The sequence below is a fragment of the Barbatula barbatula genome, assembly GCF_947034865.1.
Source record: "Barbatula barbatula genome assembly, chromosome: 22".
Taxonomy (NCBI): Eukaryota; Metazoa; Chordata; class Actinopteri; order Cypriniformes; family Nemacheilidae; genus Barbatula; species Barbatula barbatula.
The window spans coordinates 4,883,203-4,905,538 of NC_136785.1; the positions used below are offsets into that span (position 1 = coordinate 4,883,203).

The 22,336-nt window shown below is 39.6% G+C and overlaps 1 protein-coding gene across 1 annotated transcript in view; it reads right to left on the minus strand.

Annotated features, from left to right (window-relative positions):
- Positions 1-22,336, minus strand: part of cacna1bb (calcium channel, voltage-dependent, N type, alpha 1B subunit, b) — a 102,473-nt gene extending 80,137 nt beyond the window's left edge. Inside the window, exons 1-4 of the mRNA XM_079486355.1 lie at positions 22,047-22,336; positions 20,048-20,302; positions 17,865-17,970; positions 13,306-13,445 (exon numbers count right to left, since the gene is read on the minus strand). Coding sequence (XP_079342481.1) covers positions 13,306-13,445; positions 17,865-17,970; positions 20,048-20,302; positions 22,047-22,315 — 770 coding nt within the window. The 5' untranslated portion in view covers positions 22,316-22,336. The remainder of the gene's footprint in view (positions 1-13,305; positions 13,446-17,864; positions 17,971-20,047; positions 20,303-22,046) is intronic.

A 22,336-nucleotide genomic window follows, 5' to 3' on the forward strand; every position in this document is an offset into this window, starting at 1 on the left:
ACTGATGAAGGTAGAGTGAATTTCTCTCACTGAGCTGAGCTGTTAATAGTGACCTCTTTCTATATGCTAACAGTGAAATGGTAAAACGTACTTCACAGGTAATTTCAGATTTTTTTTTCAATTATTTTCCCAGCTACACCATCAACTTCATCCTCAACATCAGATGCATCACTTCTCAGTGCTGATGTTTCCTCTATAGCACAAGGTACCACCACAAGCTCTAGAATTACAGCTGATATCCTGCACAGCCCAGAGTTTAAACTGATAAGTGTGTGCTGTCATATTGTTAGAAAAACAACAGTGCAAATCACTTTTAAGTATGTTGGATTTAGTTATTGTGCACTTTTTTAATGTATATTTGATTTTATGGTACAGTGGTGTTTTTTGCAAATGGTCAATTGTTGAAAATGTTAAAATGTTATGCACATTATATGCAACAGCAGTATTTGCACTATAATTTTATTTTATTTATGCACAGTATATGCAACATGAGTATTTGAACTTTAAACATGTTTTATTTATGCACTGTTTATGCAACAGCAGTTTATGCACTGTAAACCTTTTTTATTTATATAAAGTGTGGTTGAACTTAAACTTTATGGCTATGCTGTGGTTCCTGTAGGCTTTGCGTGTGTGCGGGCGGGGCGGGGCGGGGGGTTGGGGGGGCCTCCATGTCCATTTTGCTTGGGGCCCCCAAATTCCTTCAAACGGCCCTGGCATTAAGTATTGGTCATGCAGCAACATCAGTGTTCTTTAGTGGTCCATATAAGTGATTTTCTGAAAAGCCAGTGGGTGTTTAATATCTCGCAGTTTTTTTAGACAATGCTAATGGTTTAAAGATTTATTTTAAATGAAAGCAGTGTTTGCATTAACAGCATCAATGTAATTGAAAGCCCTTTTACTAAACCCACTGAAAGAAGGGGTCAGAGAAAATCATTTTCTGTTTTCCAGAGGTCCACTTACAGTGACAGTTCACAAAATGATGACAATACTGCAATCTTTATTTGAATAATAAAAAATACACTCATGTCATTCAAAACCTGCTGGATCTCGAAATGAAAAATTGAAGAATTGCTCTTTTCCATGCAATTACAATGACTTTGGTTTACAATGGAACAATCTTACTTTTATACGTGACTTATCAGTGCACTTCATGATTTTTTGTCGAAAACGTTCACCTCCTGCCTTCCTCGAAATTACTTCTCATCACTTCCTGTCACGGGGGCGGAGCTTTCTTCACGGGAGGGTGTCGATGGTGTGTCCTGTGGGGAATAATTCTCCACGATTGACTGCAAACTTGCATTCAAATCTGCCTCCATTTTGTTAGCAATGCCCATCTTCCAACGATCCAATCAGTTCTCGATGTGGGAAATCACGTCGCGCCCTACGTCTTCTGTCATTTCAGAAGCTGTTTTACTCGATATGACGTCAAAAACAGTATGATCAATACTTCTGTTTCATGCCGACTTTAATGAGAGTTTAACGAATACTGTATATTATAATGAAAACAGACGCTTTTCAATACACTTTTGGCAAAAACGAAAACATACCACGCTCCTTAAACTTAATGCGAAACATCTTAAGAATACGATGGCCTGTTAAACCCTGTTAAGGCCGTTATCCTCATGTCTCGCGGCACAATCGTCACAAGTTTATATTAATCAGGTCTTGGGTTTCTCCCTTCAGCCGTTCTACACACAGCATGAAGGAACACAGCTAAATCAATTGCCATGGCGACTAAAAGGCCTCCCGATGCTCTGAGCCCTGTCTCAAAAAATGGCATGATAATGAGAGCGGTTCATCATATGAGTCACTCGCTACTCGCTTTACCTGAGTGAGCTGCGCATGAAGCCGGTTGACCAAAAATAACATTTAACACATTATTTAAGTGAGTACATTAACTTTATATGTGTTTTGCAAACCCCTATGGTTGACAGAACATCTACACATTTTTGTCAAAGAATACAGGAAAAATAAAAACGTGTATCCACAAGTGGATCGCTTCCATTTTCACTTCTAGTTCTCCTGAGTGCATCCCTGTTCACATCATCAGATCTCAAGTGTGTTCACGAGAGACCATCCACAGAACACAACTGCCGGTGCAAAGTCTAGCCATCTGCCTCTTTGCCGTAGGTAGTTTAGCATTCAAATGCATTCTGGGATTGCATTCTGGGATTGGCTCTATAGAAATGACATGCAATGCTCCAAAATGAATGGAGGCATCAAAGATGGCGGCGTAATTAAATCGTGCACCATGTAGAACTGCTTTAAAATGTTGCCTATTGGGCAGCTCGGTAGGATTTGGATGGATGTAAATCAAGCCTCACTTTGACTCTTATTACATGAGAAAACGAGAGCATGCTAAGAAAGAAAGTAATGTCATGTGGGCGAATAATGAACCATGACCTACAACAACTAATTTGCCTATTAGACTAACTGTTAGCATGCTGTGACAATGATGGCAGCGTATAATCAGGCCAAGCAGATTCATGTTTACATTTGTACGAACCAGGATTACAGAAAGTCCCGAAATAATTTAAAACATTTGTAAAAAAGATATAATATATATAATCTAATATCTTATAATAAATGTGTTAAATAATACAAAGATATACTAGTATTACTAAATAAATGTGTTCGATTTAAAGCGGCGGCAAAGACAATTCTTACATCGTTTACTTATGCCAATGTCACTCCAAAGCTGTATGACTGAATCTCTTCTGCTGAACGCAAAAGAAGATATTTTGAAGAACGCTGGTCACTAAACATCATTGGCCCTCATTGAGTTCCATTGTATGAACACAGAACCACTGAGACGCTTATCAAAATATCTTCTTTTGTGTTAGAAGAGTCACAGGTTTTGAACGAAATGAGGGTGAATGCATTTCCTTTAAAAACAACAAAGAATAAAAATGTCTCCTCAGAAAAACTTTATCTGACAGGTGTGAAGGGCAAAGTCGAACTTGGCTTCTATTCATTTTCTGAGCTTTCTACTATCATGAATGTAACCGTCAGAAATGCTGACCGGCTCTTTAAACAGAAGTGACAAGAAACAACGTGGGCACCACTGTATAAATGCCCCCGCCGAAGGTCAGCCAAGAGTCTGATCTGTTCTGTTATACAGTAACAGCAACACTCACGTGAACCTACCACATCGCGTTCTTAGTTCACCGACAAACACACAAAGCAACGTCTAAACTACTTCAAGCGACTAATAAAAGGTCCAGTATGCCACAAATAAAATTTGTTTTGTTTAAATTCCTCTCTCACTGCCTCCGGGCCTGTAGCCAGTCTGCAAATTACATTAAAGTGCTTTGTGACAACGTGCATTGTCTCTGGCACGCAGAAGATGAAACGCTACTGAATTCGTTACGAAAGAGCTTTGAAATCAGCCGTAACAATTCATCCAGCCTGACACATCCTAAAAATACCATGGCACATTTTAAAATGCTGAAAAGAGAAGTGTACATTGAACGTGACGCTCAAGCTTAGCCATTTATGTAAATAAGCGTTTTATATAATTTAGCTCATACAGGAGCGTGCCAACAATCTTAACAAGCCATGAACTCTAAAGAGCTTTGAATCCAAATAATTTATCTGTGGGAACTATTCCCCGGGTAAAAGTCCCCCTGTGGAAGTACTTTTCCAGATTACCGGAAGATTCGGGAGTGGGCCTTGGCCGTGGAATATGCTGATTGGTTGAGATCACAATTTCATTGGTTGACTCTACATGCTGCATCGCGTTCCGGTAAAGAAAAACCACAATTTTTTAAAGTTTGTTGCGGTGTGTGTAGTTTCAGCTGTTTACTGTTTGAAATAGATCAAAAGTACCACAGTTAGACCAACGACGAGTTCCAGGTTTTATGTGTCTTTGCTGAGGACGAAATCCAACGAGAATTGGAAACGATGCCCCGCAATGAAAAGGTACACTAAAAATATTGAGTCGGAAATACAAGCTGGGTCATTGGCGCACAAAAAAAATGACGAGAGTCCGTGGCCTAATGTGACGTCATCGTTGTTCGACATTACCGCACCCTCCTGGACTGGGAGGAGCCGTTACATGCAGTCCTACGTCGCGGGACTATTTTGCCTAAACTTCACAATACTTAAGACCGCTATGGAAACGCAGAAAGGTGAAAACATTTACTGGGAAAAAAGTTCCTGGGACAACTTGTTCCAGGTAATTTCGGTGGAAACCATTTGTATGACTCAATATCACATTTCTTTAAACTGTAATAATGTATTATTAAGTTATTTCATATTTTGTGAAATAATTAAGCAATATAATAAGTATATATCAATGGTAAAACATTTAAAATATTATTAACAATATCGATAACACATAAATAAATAAATAAATAAATAGTATAATGAAATTATTATTTTGTTTATATTTTTGTAATTATCAATACATTGATTTATAAGACTGTTAGTTAGAATTTCAATAAACCAGTAACCTGTAACTCGAAATATATTATAATTAATTATTAATATGTTTCTTATCAGGCATTGTGTGCAAATGAGAAAAGTGCACATTTGGACATTCTGCCTGTTTTGTCAATCTGCAAACTTTGGTCTGTTTATCTCATTTTATAAACCTATGAACAACAACGACAAGCTGAAAGGCCCAACAGCAGGCAGCAAGACGGCAGGCTGGCAGAAAGCAGCAGATTGTTTTCTGCTCGTGTATTGACTCACAGACTGATAAGCAGAGAGTGGCAGAGTGCTTCCTTTGAAGACTCACACAAACAGACTTCAGAGAGACAATATAAGGCTTTGTAAAGCAATTTTCCCTCTCTTTTACTATATTCTATATACAGTCTCCTCTCTTACATAGAGAAACTCTACCAGATGACCAGAATAACTCTATAGCTATTGTACAATGGCACGGGTTACTCTTGGGATTTTCCATAAATCACAGCAAAGACTCTTGGGAATTATTAGAGACATTGGTTAGCTATGTTTGGAATAGAATGGTAAAATACAGTACACACTGAAAACACACTGTTTTATTAAAATAGTGGGTGAAACAGTATGACCTATGAAAAAAACATTTTACAAAACAGTATGCTAGCTGTCATCTTAATCCATGGACATTTAATTTAGTTAAGGGAATTTCTTCTTTATTCATGTCATCAAAACGTCTTAAGTTTCATTTTAAAATGTCTGAATTAAAAGACGTTATTGCTGTCGTGCCGTAACTTCGGCCTCTCTGTCAAAACATAAAAATGCAGATGTTTTCTTTATGTGGGTTGAAGTCAAATGAAGTCAAACTAACACTACTCTTGCAACCGAATTGAACCTGGCTTAAATTATAAATTGTTATAAATTTACCAAGGTAAATCTAAATATTTTTTTATTTTAACCCAAAAAGTAACCGATTACAGCTTTAAAATCAGACCTGATATTACATCTTCTTGGAGGATCATGTCGAGCTCATTGCGTTCTGCACTGCAGTATTCCATTTTGGCAAATGTAGAAGGTCATCTGTGTATTTCATGCATATGATTTGCATACTGCACACACTATACATACTGCATTATGCAGAAACAGCCTATTAATCGGAATCAATCACCTTGTAATTAAATGATCACATGACAACCATAACCTTTTCATAACCCATAAGCTAACCAGGTAGCACATAATTTATGTTTCAGTCCACATCGAGAGCTTATTATACATCTTGAACGATGTACATTACAATACTTTGCTGATACTGCACGGTGCCTATATTTACTAGCTGTGTCTATTGAGAAGGTCTCCAGATATGACCACAAAATGGCAAACAACCATAAGCATCACTGCACAGTCCAGATGACGATAATCACAGAATCGATAAAAACAACAGAAGTGGTGAATTGCTGTTCTGTCCATTACCGTTAAAGGCAATATGGCTTAAAAGCACTTGTTGTTTGCCGAGCATCATCGAATTGACTAGACGCTCCAGCGTTTGATGCATGATGTGTCACCTGTTATACGGGTCACCCCTGTCTGAACCCTGCCTTCAAGTGTACTTCAAAAGGTCTGCTTTATGGACACAGAGACCAATGGGGGGGATTCGGGGGGGGGGGCGGTCATGTCAGGCGCAAAGGTGACCCCCTTGGGAGGTACTATAGACATCACAGCTCTGTTAAGATGCCGACGAAAATGCCATGATCTCTTCTACAAGTACCGGCCTTTCTCCGACAACAGACAATGTCACCATTGCTGTAGCCACACTGTGTATTAAACACTGCAAGATCTATGACAGGTGTGCAGCCAGACAACTAATTCTGTGATTAATCATTTGATATTTTATAGAATCAACATAAAAATGGGAAATGATAGTAGACTGTGCACCTGTGCCAGCTGCCAACCGCTCGGCTGTCAGATGCTGACGCGGGCGTCTGTTGACCCTCTCTGTTGACATAGTAGATTCAAATCTTTACGTAGAAATGAGCAGGAAAGATCAAAGCAAACGTTGTGCCACTCTGTGTTTTTCAATCTCATTCTTTCCTGATATTCATTCAAACAGAAACAATATTACAAGCAACTATACAATACCAGTAAACTGCCTTAGGTTTAAAATAAGATGAAACCCCATAAAACCAGCTTACGTGAAATAAAAACATTACTTTTACAGTACCGATGCATTTTGGTTAACGTTGATCGTTTTACACATTTCAAATTGTATAACCATGTCTGGAACTGGAAACTGCACATTTAATAAATATGCATACACTTAAAGTACGTATATATAGTGGGACTTTTTCTGTATCTATGGAATTAAAAGTATGTCCGCAACTAGAGTCCTGCAATGCGTCTTTGCCATTTACACTCCGCGTATAAACGCAATGTTAATTTAATAAATTACTAAACAGCAAACTTAAAAAAGAACACCAACCTGCATTAATACATTAAATGCATTTAACTGAAGCTTCTTATAAATAACCAATCATTTTATGTGTCACAGCCATGCATTAATACACCAGACAACACAAGTTCAATTCTAGACCAGTCTTGTGTTTTTGTAACAAACACGATGTTGTGTAGACTGTTTACTGTATTATTTACAGTATCAGCAGATATACAGTATGTGGCTATCCCATAATTGTTTAGTTAATTAAATTCACCTTCATTGAAATATCGAGTCAAGTGCAGTCACGCCTAAACTTCCCACCTAAAACTCTGAAGTAAAAAAAAGAGCATAATAGACTAAACTCTGCTCTTCTGGAGAACTGCAGGGCTGGCGTGCCATCTGGCCAACAATGCGAATGATGCAAATGAGAAAGTTGGAAAGAGACTAAATGCGATTATGTGTGGGCAACCTGGCGTTCTTCCTAAGTGAGATAAAACACCCTTAGTTTTCAAGCATAAGGTGTGGATGCTGGTGTTTGGGATTCTGATTTGTTGGTTAAGTAAACATGGATTCAAACTGGCTTAACCAGCTTCACCAACTGAAAACTGGTCAAACATCTTGGCCAAAGAAGATTTGCTGGTAAACAGCAGGGCTCGGCAAACATCTGAATGTTATTGACAGGAATCTTTGAATTATATCCATAACCAGAGTCCTGTTTGGGACAACACTTGAAAAAGAGATGCAAACAGAACTGGGAAATGTTCAGCTTTAAAACTCCGGAACCAACAGGAAAAAACAGATAGAGATAACAGCACGAAGGACTTTGCAGACCAAAACGTCTTTTGTGCTTTCTGAGAGTCGGAGAAAGAGGAACTGCGGTCAGCAGTCATATTAAATGTCAGTCAGAACTGCCCCAAGAGCTTTGGGTTTCTAAAAAAGCAGCATGTCAAGAGCCATCACAGGAAGAACATTTTTTACTGTTAGTTTTTTTTAAACGTTATCATGCTTTCACTAAGAGGAATTTTACAATGTGCTCGTAACAGCCGTACTATCTGGACCAAGAGTTGGAAACACGCGGCGAATTTGAGCGTTTGCATCACATGTAGGTGAGATATAAAGTCGGGTGATAATAAAAGAACACAATAGGAGAGAAGCGACCAAAAGAGAAAAAAGATTCAGAGCAAGAGAAACATTCCCTGAGGAATCCAAGTTTCAGAGGAACTGCTATCTTACTGCAACACAAAATGACATCTATCACCTTTACATCCGTGTTCTAAACTCCTGGGTGTGTGACATTTATCAAGCTATCAAATAAAGACAACAATAACAACAATAGCCTGAATAAATAAATAACGAGTTTCAATAACATCCTTATGTCATTTTAATTATGTATGGTCATCAGTCATGATCTATTAGTCTTCAGTCCCTTTTTCTTCTGTTGTGGTTATGAATGACTCACAGGAAGAGGTTGGAATTTCAGTAATTGAAAAATATCAGGACATTAGTGAACGAGAACAATTCACATTCACTTAAAGGTGATGTTTCATGCATTGTTTACAATGTCAAACGTGTCTTCTCGTGCTTGACATGGTCCAACTTGGGTTGGACCTATGACGTAGTATTTCTGTGGCTGTGCGCGATATTCTCCCCCTGTGTTCGTATAGCTTTCGTAAAGTTTTTTTCGAACATGAAAATCCGTTTCGTAACAACTTTTCTTGGTCATGCCCACGCGTCAACCCTCCACAGCGAGAACAAAGAGCACGCCCACGTGTCAACCAAGGAGACCGGGAGAAGGAGCATGCGCAAACGTCAACCAGCTGGAGCAAGAGAGAGAGAGCACTGCGTTCGCGAAGTTCAATGCATTTCGTAGAGGAATGTTATATAAACAGTGGATATAACGTTGGATTTGGAGATTGTTTGAATCTAATATGAAGTGAAGCTGATTCATATGTCTGTGTTTTGCTGTCAATGGGTGCGCACGTGCATTAGCAGCACATCCTCCCGGCCCCCACCCGTCATATGTTTTAGAAAATAATCGTACGGCCGTATCTGTCTTTTATAAATGTGATCAAACTAAAGACTCCACGGATATTATTCTGTAAGTTCTCAATATTAACATGAGATGTGCAGAAACGGTCTGAGTTATGGCCTCCTGATAGAACACTGATTTATGAACACAAACACACAATCATTTTAATGAGCTGAAAAACTGGCGCAGGAGCCCTCGTCGACTATCTATGCTAAAGAGACATTGGCACATGTTCAAATGGCACGTTATGAACCTCTGTGACTCTGCAGCAAACAAAGAGACGCAAGGTCCCTATTACCTTGATGCAAGTCATTGTATCCTAAACACATGAAAGACGTCAGACCTCTTTGAAGTCATCCGTTTTATGTTCCTACTTTAAAACCATTTTGATTTTGAACTGAATATACAGAGATGCAAACAACGAAACATGTGAACCTTTGACGTCAACGTGGACTGGTGCGAGACAAATAAACATATTCCAGAAACCTGTTCTCCATCAGGTCCTGGAGCTCTAAAATATGGTAATTGATGAAGCAGAAAAATAACAGTTAAGGCAGCTATTTTTTCTCGTGCGTGCTAATTAATGGCATTTTTAAATGGTGTACACAAAGACATCACGGCGGCGTTAAGGGTCATACCAGGTCAACAGCAAATGTGGTTGTTACTTACTGGCTAAACGTTCAGCCAAGTGTAACTACAGAAGGGGGAGGTGGAATTGTAACCATGGCAACAATCTAAAGTGTAGCATCCTCTGTAATGTGAATGCAGAAGCGCCACGTTTCTGAACATAAACCCATGTGACCCAAGGGCTCCTGTGGATTGGCTTAAATTAACTTGCGGCGACCAATAAAGTCGTAATGGTCTCCTCTATGGTCTAGACGGGTTGAAATGACGACAGGACTTAAATCGACACAACAAACGTTCTGCTGTTGTTTTTTTCCAGCATAGGAGCACTCCATCTTCTTCTGTTGTCTGCCCCGCTCGCCTTCTGCAGGACATCATTCTATTGATCTGAGCTTCAGAGCAGGGGAGGGTAGATTTATTCCTCTATTAGAGGCCTTTGCTGTCTGATGGCTACAGATCAAAGGTCTGCTTCTGCCCAAAGCAACAGCGATACACCGACCTATTCATTAAACAACTGAATATTGAGTTAAGTCTGGGTTAAGGTCAGCTATGCTGCTCTTCTCTGAAAAACAGAGAGCAGAAAAGAGAGAGACATGGCCGACGTAATGTCCTTTCTTATTCTACTGTGATAAACCACTTCACACACCCATGCATATATATTATCACTTTATCCTAACTAAATGCTGCTCACAAAAATAAGCAGGATCGAACGATTCATGGCCTTGTATGTATAGCCTATAAACATAGCAAATATTGAAACATTTATCCGTTTTGATATCTTTTCAACTTGCTAGACATTGCAATCTAGCAATTGTTTGCTAAAAATATTTATTGCACAGACATTTAAAGATTTATAGATTATAAAAACATTCCTTAATGAAGCCTTATGTTTTTATTTCCTTAGAATGAGCTATTTCTGTCTACACCGCGGGTTCCCTTGCATTGAATTCACCATGTTGTTTCTAAAGTAGCCCTAAATGGACAAACTGCTCTACAGAGCGCATTTTGTTAATACGTTATCTCCTTCGGCAAAGAAGCGAAAACCTGACAACATCTTTGCCGTAGTGATTCGAAAGGAAGGGGTAGAGTTAGCCGTTGGTTGCAATTCGTAACCTAACTGCTAGATGCCGCAAAATTTCATACACTGGATCTTTAAAGGGATAGTTCATCCTAAAATCGACATTTAGTCATTTTTTATTCAACCACGTTCTACACATTTAAAGGCCTCCCAGCATCTTCAGAAACACAAATAAAGACATTTTTTGTTGACATCCGAGAGCTTACCAGGCCTCCTTAAAGATATCATAGTTATTATCTCTGTCAAGGTCAAGAAAAGTATAGACATCGTTAAAATGGTCCGTCTGATCATAATGGTTCAATCGAATGTTTGTGAAGCAAGGAGAGTACTATGTGCGGAAAAAAAACCTAAATAACAACTTATATCTACGGACACATTCTTCTCTTCACTGTCAGTATATGACGCGTGTTCAAGAAAACTAGCGAACACAGTCTGTGGCATAAAGTTTAAACTTCACAGATTCACATATTATGCCTCTCATGAAATATAATAGTTTTTATAAAATATAATATTTCACATAGGGAGTCACAATGGTCTGGAGAAGAGTGCACGGAGTAACAGACGTTTCCTCTTTCTCTCATTGACTGCAATGACGGTGTGTCTCTGCATCCTAGCATACACTCCTCGCATTTATCCAAACTGGCTTTATTTCCAACTAAGCCCGTGCCTGAAAATGTCTTGTTTTGAAGCTCAGCCTTACAGTGAAGCCCTCTCAGTCACCTCTGCCGAGCCCGCGTCTCGTAACATTGTGTTTTGCCCATTAAAATTCAACCCTACAATGAAGACGGTCGTTCTACCGGGAACTAAATAATCATTCCGGAGAAATCTAAGGTGAAAGGAAAAACACCACTGAGATTTCACCTTCGGTGCATTACTTCACAGCAGGACAGACAATGAAAGGAATAAAAAAGGACAGAAAAAGTAAGAAGGGATTACTTAACAGCCTTAGCTTCTGATGTAAAAGTTGGGAATGGTTCTAGCGCCCTAAAGGTGCAGATTAGAGGGACGAGAAAGCAAATAAGGATAAAAGAACAGAACATGCTTTTGTTTCATGGCCTGACCAGGTTGCCCGAGGACTGCATCAGGACAGACTGCTGTTGTCGAGGAAACAGTAGCCGATGGTATCAGCGCCACAGGTCAGGTTGTGGAAATTGTGATGCCCACAGATCTACATTCAGTGCAAGGTCAATCCTGCACAAGAGCTCAAAAATTTGTTATGGTGCTCTGATGTTTAGGATTAAAATCTCATCATTATTTACTCCCTTTTATTTAAAAGAAACCCGTGAGAATGTATTTTATCTGCAGAAGAAAAAAGATAGTACAAATGTTAGTGACCTCCCGCTTCAGTCACCATCCATGGTTTTGAAAAGAGATGAGGGTGAAATAAACAGATTTCTCATTTTGGGATGAAATGTTCCTTTAAAGTTCCAGTGTATGAAATTTAGCAGCATCTACCGGTGAGTTTACGCATTGCAACCAACGGCTCACTCAACACCGTTCCAAGCACTACGGTGGCTACACAGGATTACGATATTGTCACGTTTTGGCTTCTTTTCTGAAGGAGATAACGTTTTTACGAAACGCGTTCTGTAGATCAGTTTGTCCGTTTAGAGCTACAGTAGAAACAACATGATGAATTCCATGCAATGTAGGTAATAAAAAGGTCTTTATACACTGCTGGAGACATAGTTGTGTGTATTATACTGCATAGTCTTTTAAAAGATCCTCCACAAAATTACACACCTTTAAAAGATATTCTATTCTTCAGCACTTTCTTATTCTCGTTCTGTTTTTTGTCAGAACAACCATCACTTGCTCTTTCAATCTGACATACATAAGTCAGTTACAGTGCAGTTGGAAGTTTATATTTGTGAAACTTTGATTTGTAACAGCAAAAACAAATGAACAATTAATAAATAATAGAGTATAATAACAAGCATACATTATCTAGCCTTCTACATCCCATGCAAGATGGGAGCTGCTATTAGTCTATGGCTGATTCTTTTGCTGCACTTAAATGTATGTTATACCCTGGAGGTATAAAAGTCTCTTACAATTACACTGAGACAAGAAACATTTAATGAGGTCTATTTCATCATCCTGTGAGCAACACATACATGTAATCCAGCATCAGTGATGCAGACAGCAGGTGCCACAGCGGTGTTCATCATAGCATGGTAAAAAAGGTAAAGAGGAAAAGGGAGGTCGGGGGTATGGGAGAGAGGCACAGAGAGAGAAAGAGCAAGCGAGAGAGAGAGAAAGAGAGAAAGGGGGGCAGGCAAGTTCAACTGTACTAGAAATAACCATAGCCTCCTGGTCAGAAAGCTCTCAAATATCTGCTTCAATTCATACACCCTTCTGAAAAGACCAGCAAGCATGAACTGACATGATGCTCCAAACTGGTTTAGACTGGTTCGTGATAGTCCAGCATAAATGATGGTTATCCAGCAACAGTCTTGATGCAGGTTGACAATGCCAGCTTTTTAAGAACCTTGGTAGGGACACCTGCACCCATGCACTTGATACACAAATGCTATTTGTTTACTCGTCATTTACAGGTTTATTATTTCAAGTCATACAAGACTAAAACGACTGACTAGGGGGGCAGGTTTTTACACCAGTACATCTCCAAACCAGACTAGAACGCACTGAACCAGGCTACAGTGGTTTGGCAAAACTATCGCTGATCCATTCCCCAAGACTTTGACTCGCACGCACACACATTCGTGAACTTACCCCGTCAGAACGACCACAAAGTCCATTACATTCCAGCCATTGCGTAGGTACGAGTCTTTGTGAAAGACGAAGCCCAGGGCGATGATTTTAATGCTGGCCTCGAAACAGAATATCCCGATAAAGTAGGGTTCTGTGTCGTCCTGCAGGAAGAGGGAAACAGATGATGACTCTTTTTCTTTTCAAGAAAATGTGTAATGAAGCGTGGACGAAGAATGATAGAAAGCTGGGGAAAGAAAATGGGGATTCTTTTCAGTTCATTCTGTGACACACATGGAATAGGTCAAGATGTATGGACCTGTTTAATGATGGCAAGAGTGAACATGTGACCGTGATGTAAATCTGTACCAGGGGCGTTGCTAGACTTAAAGCTCTACTAGGGCACTGAAAATTACTTTTTCTATCACTTTTTTCTTAAAAGCCTGCGGTGTGCAAGAAGTATGCAACACAACGCACTATACAAACTTCCCTTGGTTAAACCACCATTCCTATTTGGGAAGGTAAACATACTTATGCATCATTTACATACTAAACTTACTTTATTAACATGGTTGCGTGCATTGTATGTAAATAATGAAAGCAGAGAGAATGTTTTCTTGCACATCTACATTCATTCTACATTGCGCAATGATAACGATCAATAATTACATCTTTTAAAGAATTTACGATTACGATATTTCAAGAAACCAGTCATTTTACGGCTCCAACTAGTATAGAGAACATATTTTATCCAAAAATAAAATGAAAGAAACACACAGATCCGCGCGGAGGATTCGTGTTTTTGCACCGGTTTAAGTGCACGACTGCGACGCTTTTACATGCTTGAATTAGTTTACTACATTGCGTATAGATCCGTTCTTTCCACTATTATCAATGTAAATGATTACACTGACAAATAAAATAAATTGTTAAAACCTACACTTACTTGATACTGGAGCACAGCGTAGAAATAATGTATTATTTTTACCCCAGTAAAAGGGGTCTAGTGACGCCCCTGATCTGACCAATATTGTGACTTTAGGAAACTAAATTTTTTAAGCATTTACTTAAAGATAAATGCCTTGCTCCACAGACTTAAGTTGGATAATACTGTTAATACAATTAGTGCTTGATATGCTTGAAATATTGTTATTAAACAGATACAAATTCTCATTCAATAAGCTTCTCTTAAAGACTTAAAAAAAGCACATCGCACACCTGCAGCGGTAAACCTCTCAACCGCCTACATTAAGAAAAATGAACATTACTCCTTCACATGAGATATTCTTGTCCAATAAAAGACAAGCTGTATAGTGATATGTAAGTCTTCTCACAATTTCATCTTCACACGCAAGTCGAACTGAAAGTAATACACGAAGTGCAAGTTACAGATTCTGTTACAAGTATTTTCTTTCATGTCGTTGAATCTCCTCGAAAGAGATTCGGTCCTAGCCAGCACATATTGCATTGCTTTTCAACTTATTCCCATTAATGTCACCAGAGCCCTACGGCTCCACGGGCACTTACACCCCCAGACTAACCTCTCTACTGCTCTGCTTTCAGAAATCGCTGTTGTTTTATAAGTGCCGTTATCAACCCGCTCTCAAACAAGCCATCTTACAACCCTTTCTGATAGAAAACTTATCATAGCAATATGAGTCCATACACGAGACCGCTATACACAAATACGTACGCCTGCTAACTGGAATCCAATAAAAAAACACTGTACTGTTAAATCTTTGTGCTGTCTGAAAAAGAATCACGCCTTTGGCAACAAAGTATATTATATTCCATTAAAAGACCAACTCACAATTGCGACAACCAACACACACACTGTATATGCCGAACACTCCCCGGAGTGACACAAGGTTCTACTGGTGTGCGTTTTGTCAATACTATAATGAATATCGTGGTGCTAGACAGCACCTGTTATGCTTTTCTCTATGAAATCATTAGGCAAAAACGCGCTCGTGGGAGCAGGTGCGAGACCGAGCGTAACAGATGATTTATGAGAGCCCAGATATGAGCGAGCGTGGCTGCACGCAGCATATTTCAATCTATTATGTATAGATCCAAAGAGTTTATTAATAATAAACATCCTGTGTGGAGTGTTTGAGTATCAGGGGAGCGGTTGAGCTCTGCAACAGGTAGAGAATTGGTTGCGTTGTTGTGTAAACTGAACGGATGATGGGGATGAGTTTGATAGGTTGTGTTTCCCTGATGAAAACCCTGCTACAGGAAACAATGAAGATCCTTACAACGCTTCATTTAAACATCTCGGATGCTTACGCACCATCAACATTCAAGATGACTTTGTTTCTTCAGTTGAACAAAAATGATTCATATTGACTAAACTCGATCATTTTATCATGTTATATGGGGAAGCTCCTAAAAGACAAGGAAAACAATACATTTGTGAGCAGAAACCAATAGTTTGTCCTTATTTAGTGATCACATATTAATGGCAGCATAAGGCCAGCCTTGTAAGAAATGCGAGTACCAATGAGATTTCATGTTATCAATGTGGGTCTGGGATGGCATAAGGGTGTGTATATTTAAGAAATGTTCATATTAACGTGACCTACTCCTTGTCACCTGTATGCCTTATATAAACAAATATATTTTGATGAATATTGGTAACCGAACAATGGCGGTTCCCATTCACTTCTATTGTATGGACACAAAACCAATTCCCAGGTCAATTGGGTACCGCCGTGGTTTGGCTACCAATATTCATCAAAACATACTTGTTTGTGTTCTGCAATGTAAGTCATACATGTTTAAAATGACAAGAGGGTGATTAAACAATGACAGAATTTAAATTTTTGGGTGAACTATCCCTTTAAATAAATGAAAAACAATCAAATAATCAAATACAAGATTTAATACTTGTACAATAGTTATTGCTAATAAAAGTTATTGCCAACCTGTTCTCACTGGAATTCCTAACTTTTTTTACGACGTGGATAATTCGTACGAACTCGTAAATTTGAATCATACAAAAACGTACAATTATTAGAAAAAGCTACACTGTAGCCCCTCCCCTAACATCACTGGCACAAAAGCACATTATACTAAAACGTAGAAATGCGATTACACAATAAGCTACCTCATAAAACACTTACGAATTCCCATGAGATTGTGCGGTTATTGCTGGTATGCTACAATCTCACTACAAACAGCACCGGGTGACTGCGAGAGGTTGTGACGGACCTATCGTCTTATAATGTTTCCTTCTGTGATCCCAGCGTTCCTCCAGGGACTCTGAAATCCAACAACATCGCCTACAAACAGAATTACTGCCTTAATCTTCCAGCCAGTCCAGTACTGGCTTTAATATTGCAACATTGCATTACGAAATAGCGACGCTGTATGCCTTTGACTCAACAGACACAATTCCACTGCTGTTCTGAGAGGGCCATATGAGCACAGCAGAAGGATCAAAGCCTCTCTGCATGGTTTAGGGTCGGATCATGGGGAAGCGGCGTAACACGCGCATTTGTCAATGGTTCCCAGCAGGCTGGGTTTTAATGAGACAGTCTGTATGAAGCGCTTGGGTGGTTCTCAGTGGCCCTGGATGGGCTCTCTGACAGCGGCATAAGGGCCTCTGCTCCGACAGGCTCGCTGGTCACCCACGCTACCAGTGCTAGACCCAAAATCTTGCACTAAAATGATCAATCAATATACTCCGCAGGGGATGTGTCGGGTGTGTGGGTGGAAAGAAAAGCAAGCCAAATACATGCTGATCTCTCACTATCTAACTCTCTGTGTTTTATAGAATGCTTTGTCAGTGTGTTTTCTCATTTTTAAGATCACAAGCAATTTCAATGCACAAGTGCACATCTACACATTGAGAAAATGTAACATTTATAGTGTTTCAAAAGGAAATATGTTATTGGCAAGCTATTTTATGAGGTCTTATAAAGAAATGCAGAAGATGCAAAGCTGATGTCACATAGATAAGCTACAAAAGTCATGACAGGCACTACTTAAAGGTGACCACTTTTGGCTGAACAAATCCTTAAAAGGGATGCTTTACCCCAAAATTTAAATGATTTCATAATTTACTTATATCATATTATTCCAAATTTGTATGTACTCTAAAAAAACGCTGTTATTTTCAACTCAATGTTGGGTCAAAAAGGACGAACCCAACCGGTGGGTTGGAAATTAACCTATGCAGGGTTATTTCAACCCAAAATGCCCATTGTTGGGTGAAATATAAACATATTCTGGGTTGACTTAACCCAAAGGTTGGGTTTGTCCCTTTTATACCCAATGCTGGTAACTTAACTAAGTAACTAAGCATTTTCTTCTACAGAACACAAAAGATATTTTGAACCATGTTGGTAACCAAACAACTCTGGCCCCCATTGACTTCCACTGTACGGACACAAAACCACTGTGAAATTTCTCAAAATATCTTCTTTTGTGTTCCCCAGAAGAAAGAGTCATATACAGGTTTCGAAACGACATGAGGATGAATAAATGATGACAGAATTTTTCTTTTGTTGTGAACTATCCCTTTAAGAGTCAATGACAAGGCAAGCAAGAGAAAGAGGAAAAATGACATTGATGCTCACCAGGCGTTCAGACATGGGCGTCTTGTCCATAGCTGGAAGATGCTGCTCGAGGGCCAGCACGATGCAGTTGGCAATAATGGTAGAGAGGATCAGGTACTCGAATGGAGTGATGAAGTCAAGGAAAAAATCATTAAACATCAAGATTACAACAAATATAACATTCTCGAGGAAAGAGGGAATACTAATGTTATTGTACAGGAGGCATCTGCAGCCTGATGTGAACTGAAGATGTGCTGATAGTTACACTGTAAGTGTGAAGTGAAATTCCTGTGCCACTAGTATCACGGAAATACGAACGCTGTTACACAAGTTGTCTCATCCCAAACTCACATCATTGGATTAACCAATGCGGATGTATTTGGCTGTTTGGCACTAACAATGTTTGGATAGCAACACATTGCCAAAAGACACAGACTACAAAACAGCTTAGTTATAGTTGTCTCTGCGCACAATTATAATGTTTAAGGAACGGCTTAAGAACATCCTCAGGGGCAACCGCTCGAGAATTTTCCTCACACGTCACACCAAGGACAAAGGGACTGCATCGTTTAAACGCTATATCAAAAGCCCCTACAAGCACAGAGACCACGAGGACAGAGCAACCCTGACAGAGAACAACTTACATACCTCTAAGCTCAATCAAACAATTGACATCAAACATCTTTTTGTTTGTCTCCACGGCATCCTTAGACGGCCATGTTTAAGCATTGTTTGTTTTTTTGTTGACTCCCCATGAGTGAAATCACTTACAACACCTCCCTCGAGGCTGTTAGCAACAAACAGGATCTGTACAATCTCATTTTTAGAATCTGTGATCAATATTAACATGTAGAGATCAGCATAGCCCAAGAGGTCAACACAATGTTTTCTTAAACAAAAAAATCCTATTTACGCTCTCCCCCCTTATGCGTGAAATGTTTGCATAAGACCACCGATATCATCTTTATTACAGCTCTTTTATTAACAGTGATTTTCTAAATGGCATGCTGAAAGTATATAGTGAGGATTCCGAACACCTTTATGTGTGGTTGACCATCACATTTCATTCTTGCTGGACGGTTTATTTTCTCCTGATTTGGTTTTCTTGCTTGTTCCCTACGGCTATAGTCTTTATGAAATTGCTATTCATGGAGGAAAGATCCACTGGCCGCTTCGATATGATTCTTGTCACCCCTGAGGAAAGTCTTCACAGCTAAGTAAATCCTGTATTCAACAAAGCTATAAAACGTAACATAAAATTGCATTTTACAAAATAAATAAATATCTGGCTTTGCTGTGCTTTAAAGGTATAGTTAGAAGGCTTGAACTATTCAAGAGCGTTAGAGCTCTCCAGGGTCCTGAAAAATCACCACCATAGCGCTCGCCAATTAAAATCGTAAGACTCTGACTCACCAATTCTAAATTCATATAATAAAACAGTTTCCAATATGTAGCCATGTCTGACACACTCCTGCCCATATCAGCTGGATTCTGTATCAATGCACTACATTGCTTGACTAAACAGCACTGCATCACATCTGTTGACCCTCTTGATTTTAAGGGGGAGGAGGGGGTTGTGCTTGTTTAGGCACTGTACTGCTCCCAGTGTGACTGTCTTAAGGCTATACCTTTACGAAAACCAAATGGGTCCCATTACAGGAACCATTTTAACCATGCTATTTGTGGCAGAACTATGAGGAATAGCAATCAATTTCCCCCAAATCATGGCTGCATACATTGACTATAATAAAACCAACATTTTTATAAGAGATTAAAAATATGTGGCTCTAGCAGAACGCATGCACATAAGAACAAACCTAAACTGCAACAAGTCAATTCTTTCCGAGAGTCAAATTAAGCAAGGTGGACATGACATCGATCAGACTGAAACAAGAGCGCACTTCGGCACTTATTGTTTACTGTTGTTCACTTTTCATTTGCGCGAGTGCTCGCAAGATCCAATTAGAAAATAAAAGCGGTGCATCAGCCAACACCCCGACACGACCGCCGGCTGCCAAATGTCTTTGCGCGCAACCACAAAGATACTGCCAATCTCGGTTTATGCACCCATAAGAACATCCGTGTCATGAAATTTGAAAAGAAAAAAAATGTGCATGCATTGTTTTATGCCTCTAGACTGTGATGCTGTGAACGTGTAGTAGTGTTGCTGCTGTCAAATTGTAAGATTTCTTTTATAAGGATATGGCCATTCGGTTATTCTCTTTGCGTATTTCCGTATGGCATTGTCCTCGCTGAAGATGAACAAGGACCGGTTGACGGTGAAACAGTTCTGTTTGGTTTGCTTAGGGTTGTATAATGCCATTGTCCTGGCTCTCTGAGCCATCGACTGTTTGTACATTCTTTGACCGCCCGGTGGACCTCCCGCCCGGGCACCCCCTCTCCCAGCGCCCGCCGGACCTCCATAGCGGGTGGGCAGATCGTCTCCAAAGCGAGCCATCCTAGACATGCAGATATCCAACAGGTAAAATCCAAACAGGCGTTAAATTGAACACGCAGGACGAACATTACAGTCACTGCATCTGTTACCACTTGAAGTCTCCATCACAGATGTCAATTGTATGTAAAATATAGAAAGTCTTCCTTTTGTGCACAATCCCACCGCGCGCCTTCACTCCATCGCTCCGAAAATGTCAAAAACAAAGAAAACTTCTCATATGAATGTAATTCCAGTCGAGCCCATTTAAAACGATGTCAAACGTGTGAGCGTACGAATCATGCCACATCTATCCGACACGAGCTGATCCACGCTGACAGCTCACGAAACCAAAAGCGCACCCATCACTTACGCGTCACACAAAACGAAATAAACAATGCACGTCAAAAGCGCGGAAAAAGGTTGAAATGCATTCGGGATTTATACACACGCGCGTCTACAGCTGTATATGTTTTAGAAATGATGTGGGTTTTGCTTCCAATCCACAATTCCACCTGCTTCCACAGCGCGCGCGGTACCGACGGTGCCAAATGAGTGTATGCTGTTCCACGTGACTAAAGGGACCCTATAGGAAGGACCACCTGCTGAAGAGGGAGTGGGGGCTGGGGTGTCTTAATTGATCATCATTGGATTTTATTGCATTTAAGCATTTACGCTTTATGCCATTTACTGTAAATTCAGTGCGAACTGTGTTTTTAAAATCTCCCAACTGTACCACAGGGGCCATAAATTACAAGCAGCTAAAAGCATTACATTTGGTCTCCCCAAGCCTATATTTTAGGTATTGATTTGGGAATTAACATTTGATGGCATATTTTACTTTACTTAATTGAAGAGGTGGCTTACAACCACAAAATACAACCAGCTGTCTAAAGCAGTGAACTCACACATTTATTTCGCTATGAAGAAGGGGCACTGCAGAGCACCATCATTTTATGATGAACTGGGGACTGTCACTTATGGGGAATAGAGAGAGAAAGTAAAAACATACAATAGTCTTTCTGCACAGGGCGTATCCAAGGGGGCAAAGGAAAGCTATCCATCATGTTCACATGTGAAACTCTCGGCTTTGAAATCAGCAAGTGTGAAGGAATTCTGTGAGCATGAAGCTACTCCACAAGGCACGAAAATCTCACGAGAAACTTCAGGCTTTTGGACAAATCCGTGTCTCTCTCTTTATACAAAAGCTTTATTCCCAAATAGCGCATTGGCTTGGAAGGGAATTCAACTCATTTCAATAAGATGACAATGACTAAAATGTGAAAGAAACCACTCGGGAACATTTCTAGACCTTATATAATTGCTTTCAGGAAATACAGAAATATAATTTGCTTTAGGTTAATATCTGCAAACCCAACTACACAGAGGAAAAAACCTATATACAGTGGCCCTATGTATTTGGACACTTCAGACACCCTTACAAAATGTATGAATGGATTGCCAAAAGAAATTCCAAATGGGCATCTAGAAACGTTTTGTTGCAGCATTCATTCCTATTCAATGGTTAAGTTGATAAACACTGCAAGAGAGAACTTTTACATATTACATTTTGGTTTTGCAAATGCATAATAAGTGTAAAAATACTAAATCTTTAGATCCCCCCTATTGGCTAAAAATGGATTTCACATTTTCAACCTACTACTTCCTACTTTGTATGGTTACGCTTTTTTTCAGTCTGATATGAAAGTTGTAGAATTCAAAGGTTTGCTAATACAATTAGAACATGTGACTTATCCCTGTATTCTCACCTGTTCTCACGTGATGAGATTTTCTCCCGATACATTTCATGAGCACTGATGATGTCTGTATCTTTCAGGTCACTGGGCCTCTCCAACTCAATAACGGTATCATATCTGCTGTTTTCTGTTGGAATTTGCTCCTCACATGATGCCCGACTCTCTCCATACAAACTGTCCTTGCTTGGAAGTTCTGTGAAAGCTGCTCTTGTGCTCTTCCGCTTATCTGGCATCTCAGAGGTTCGAGCCCAGGAACTGAACTCTGAGCCCAGGGTCAACATCCGCCATGTTCCAAATGTGGC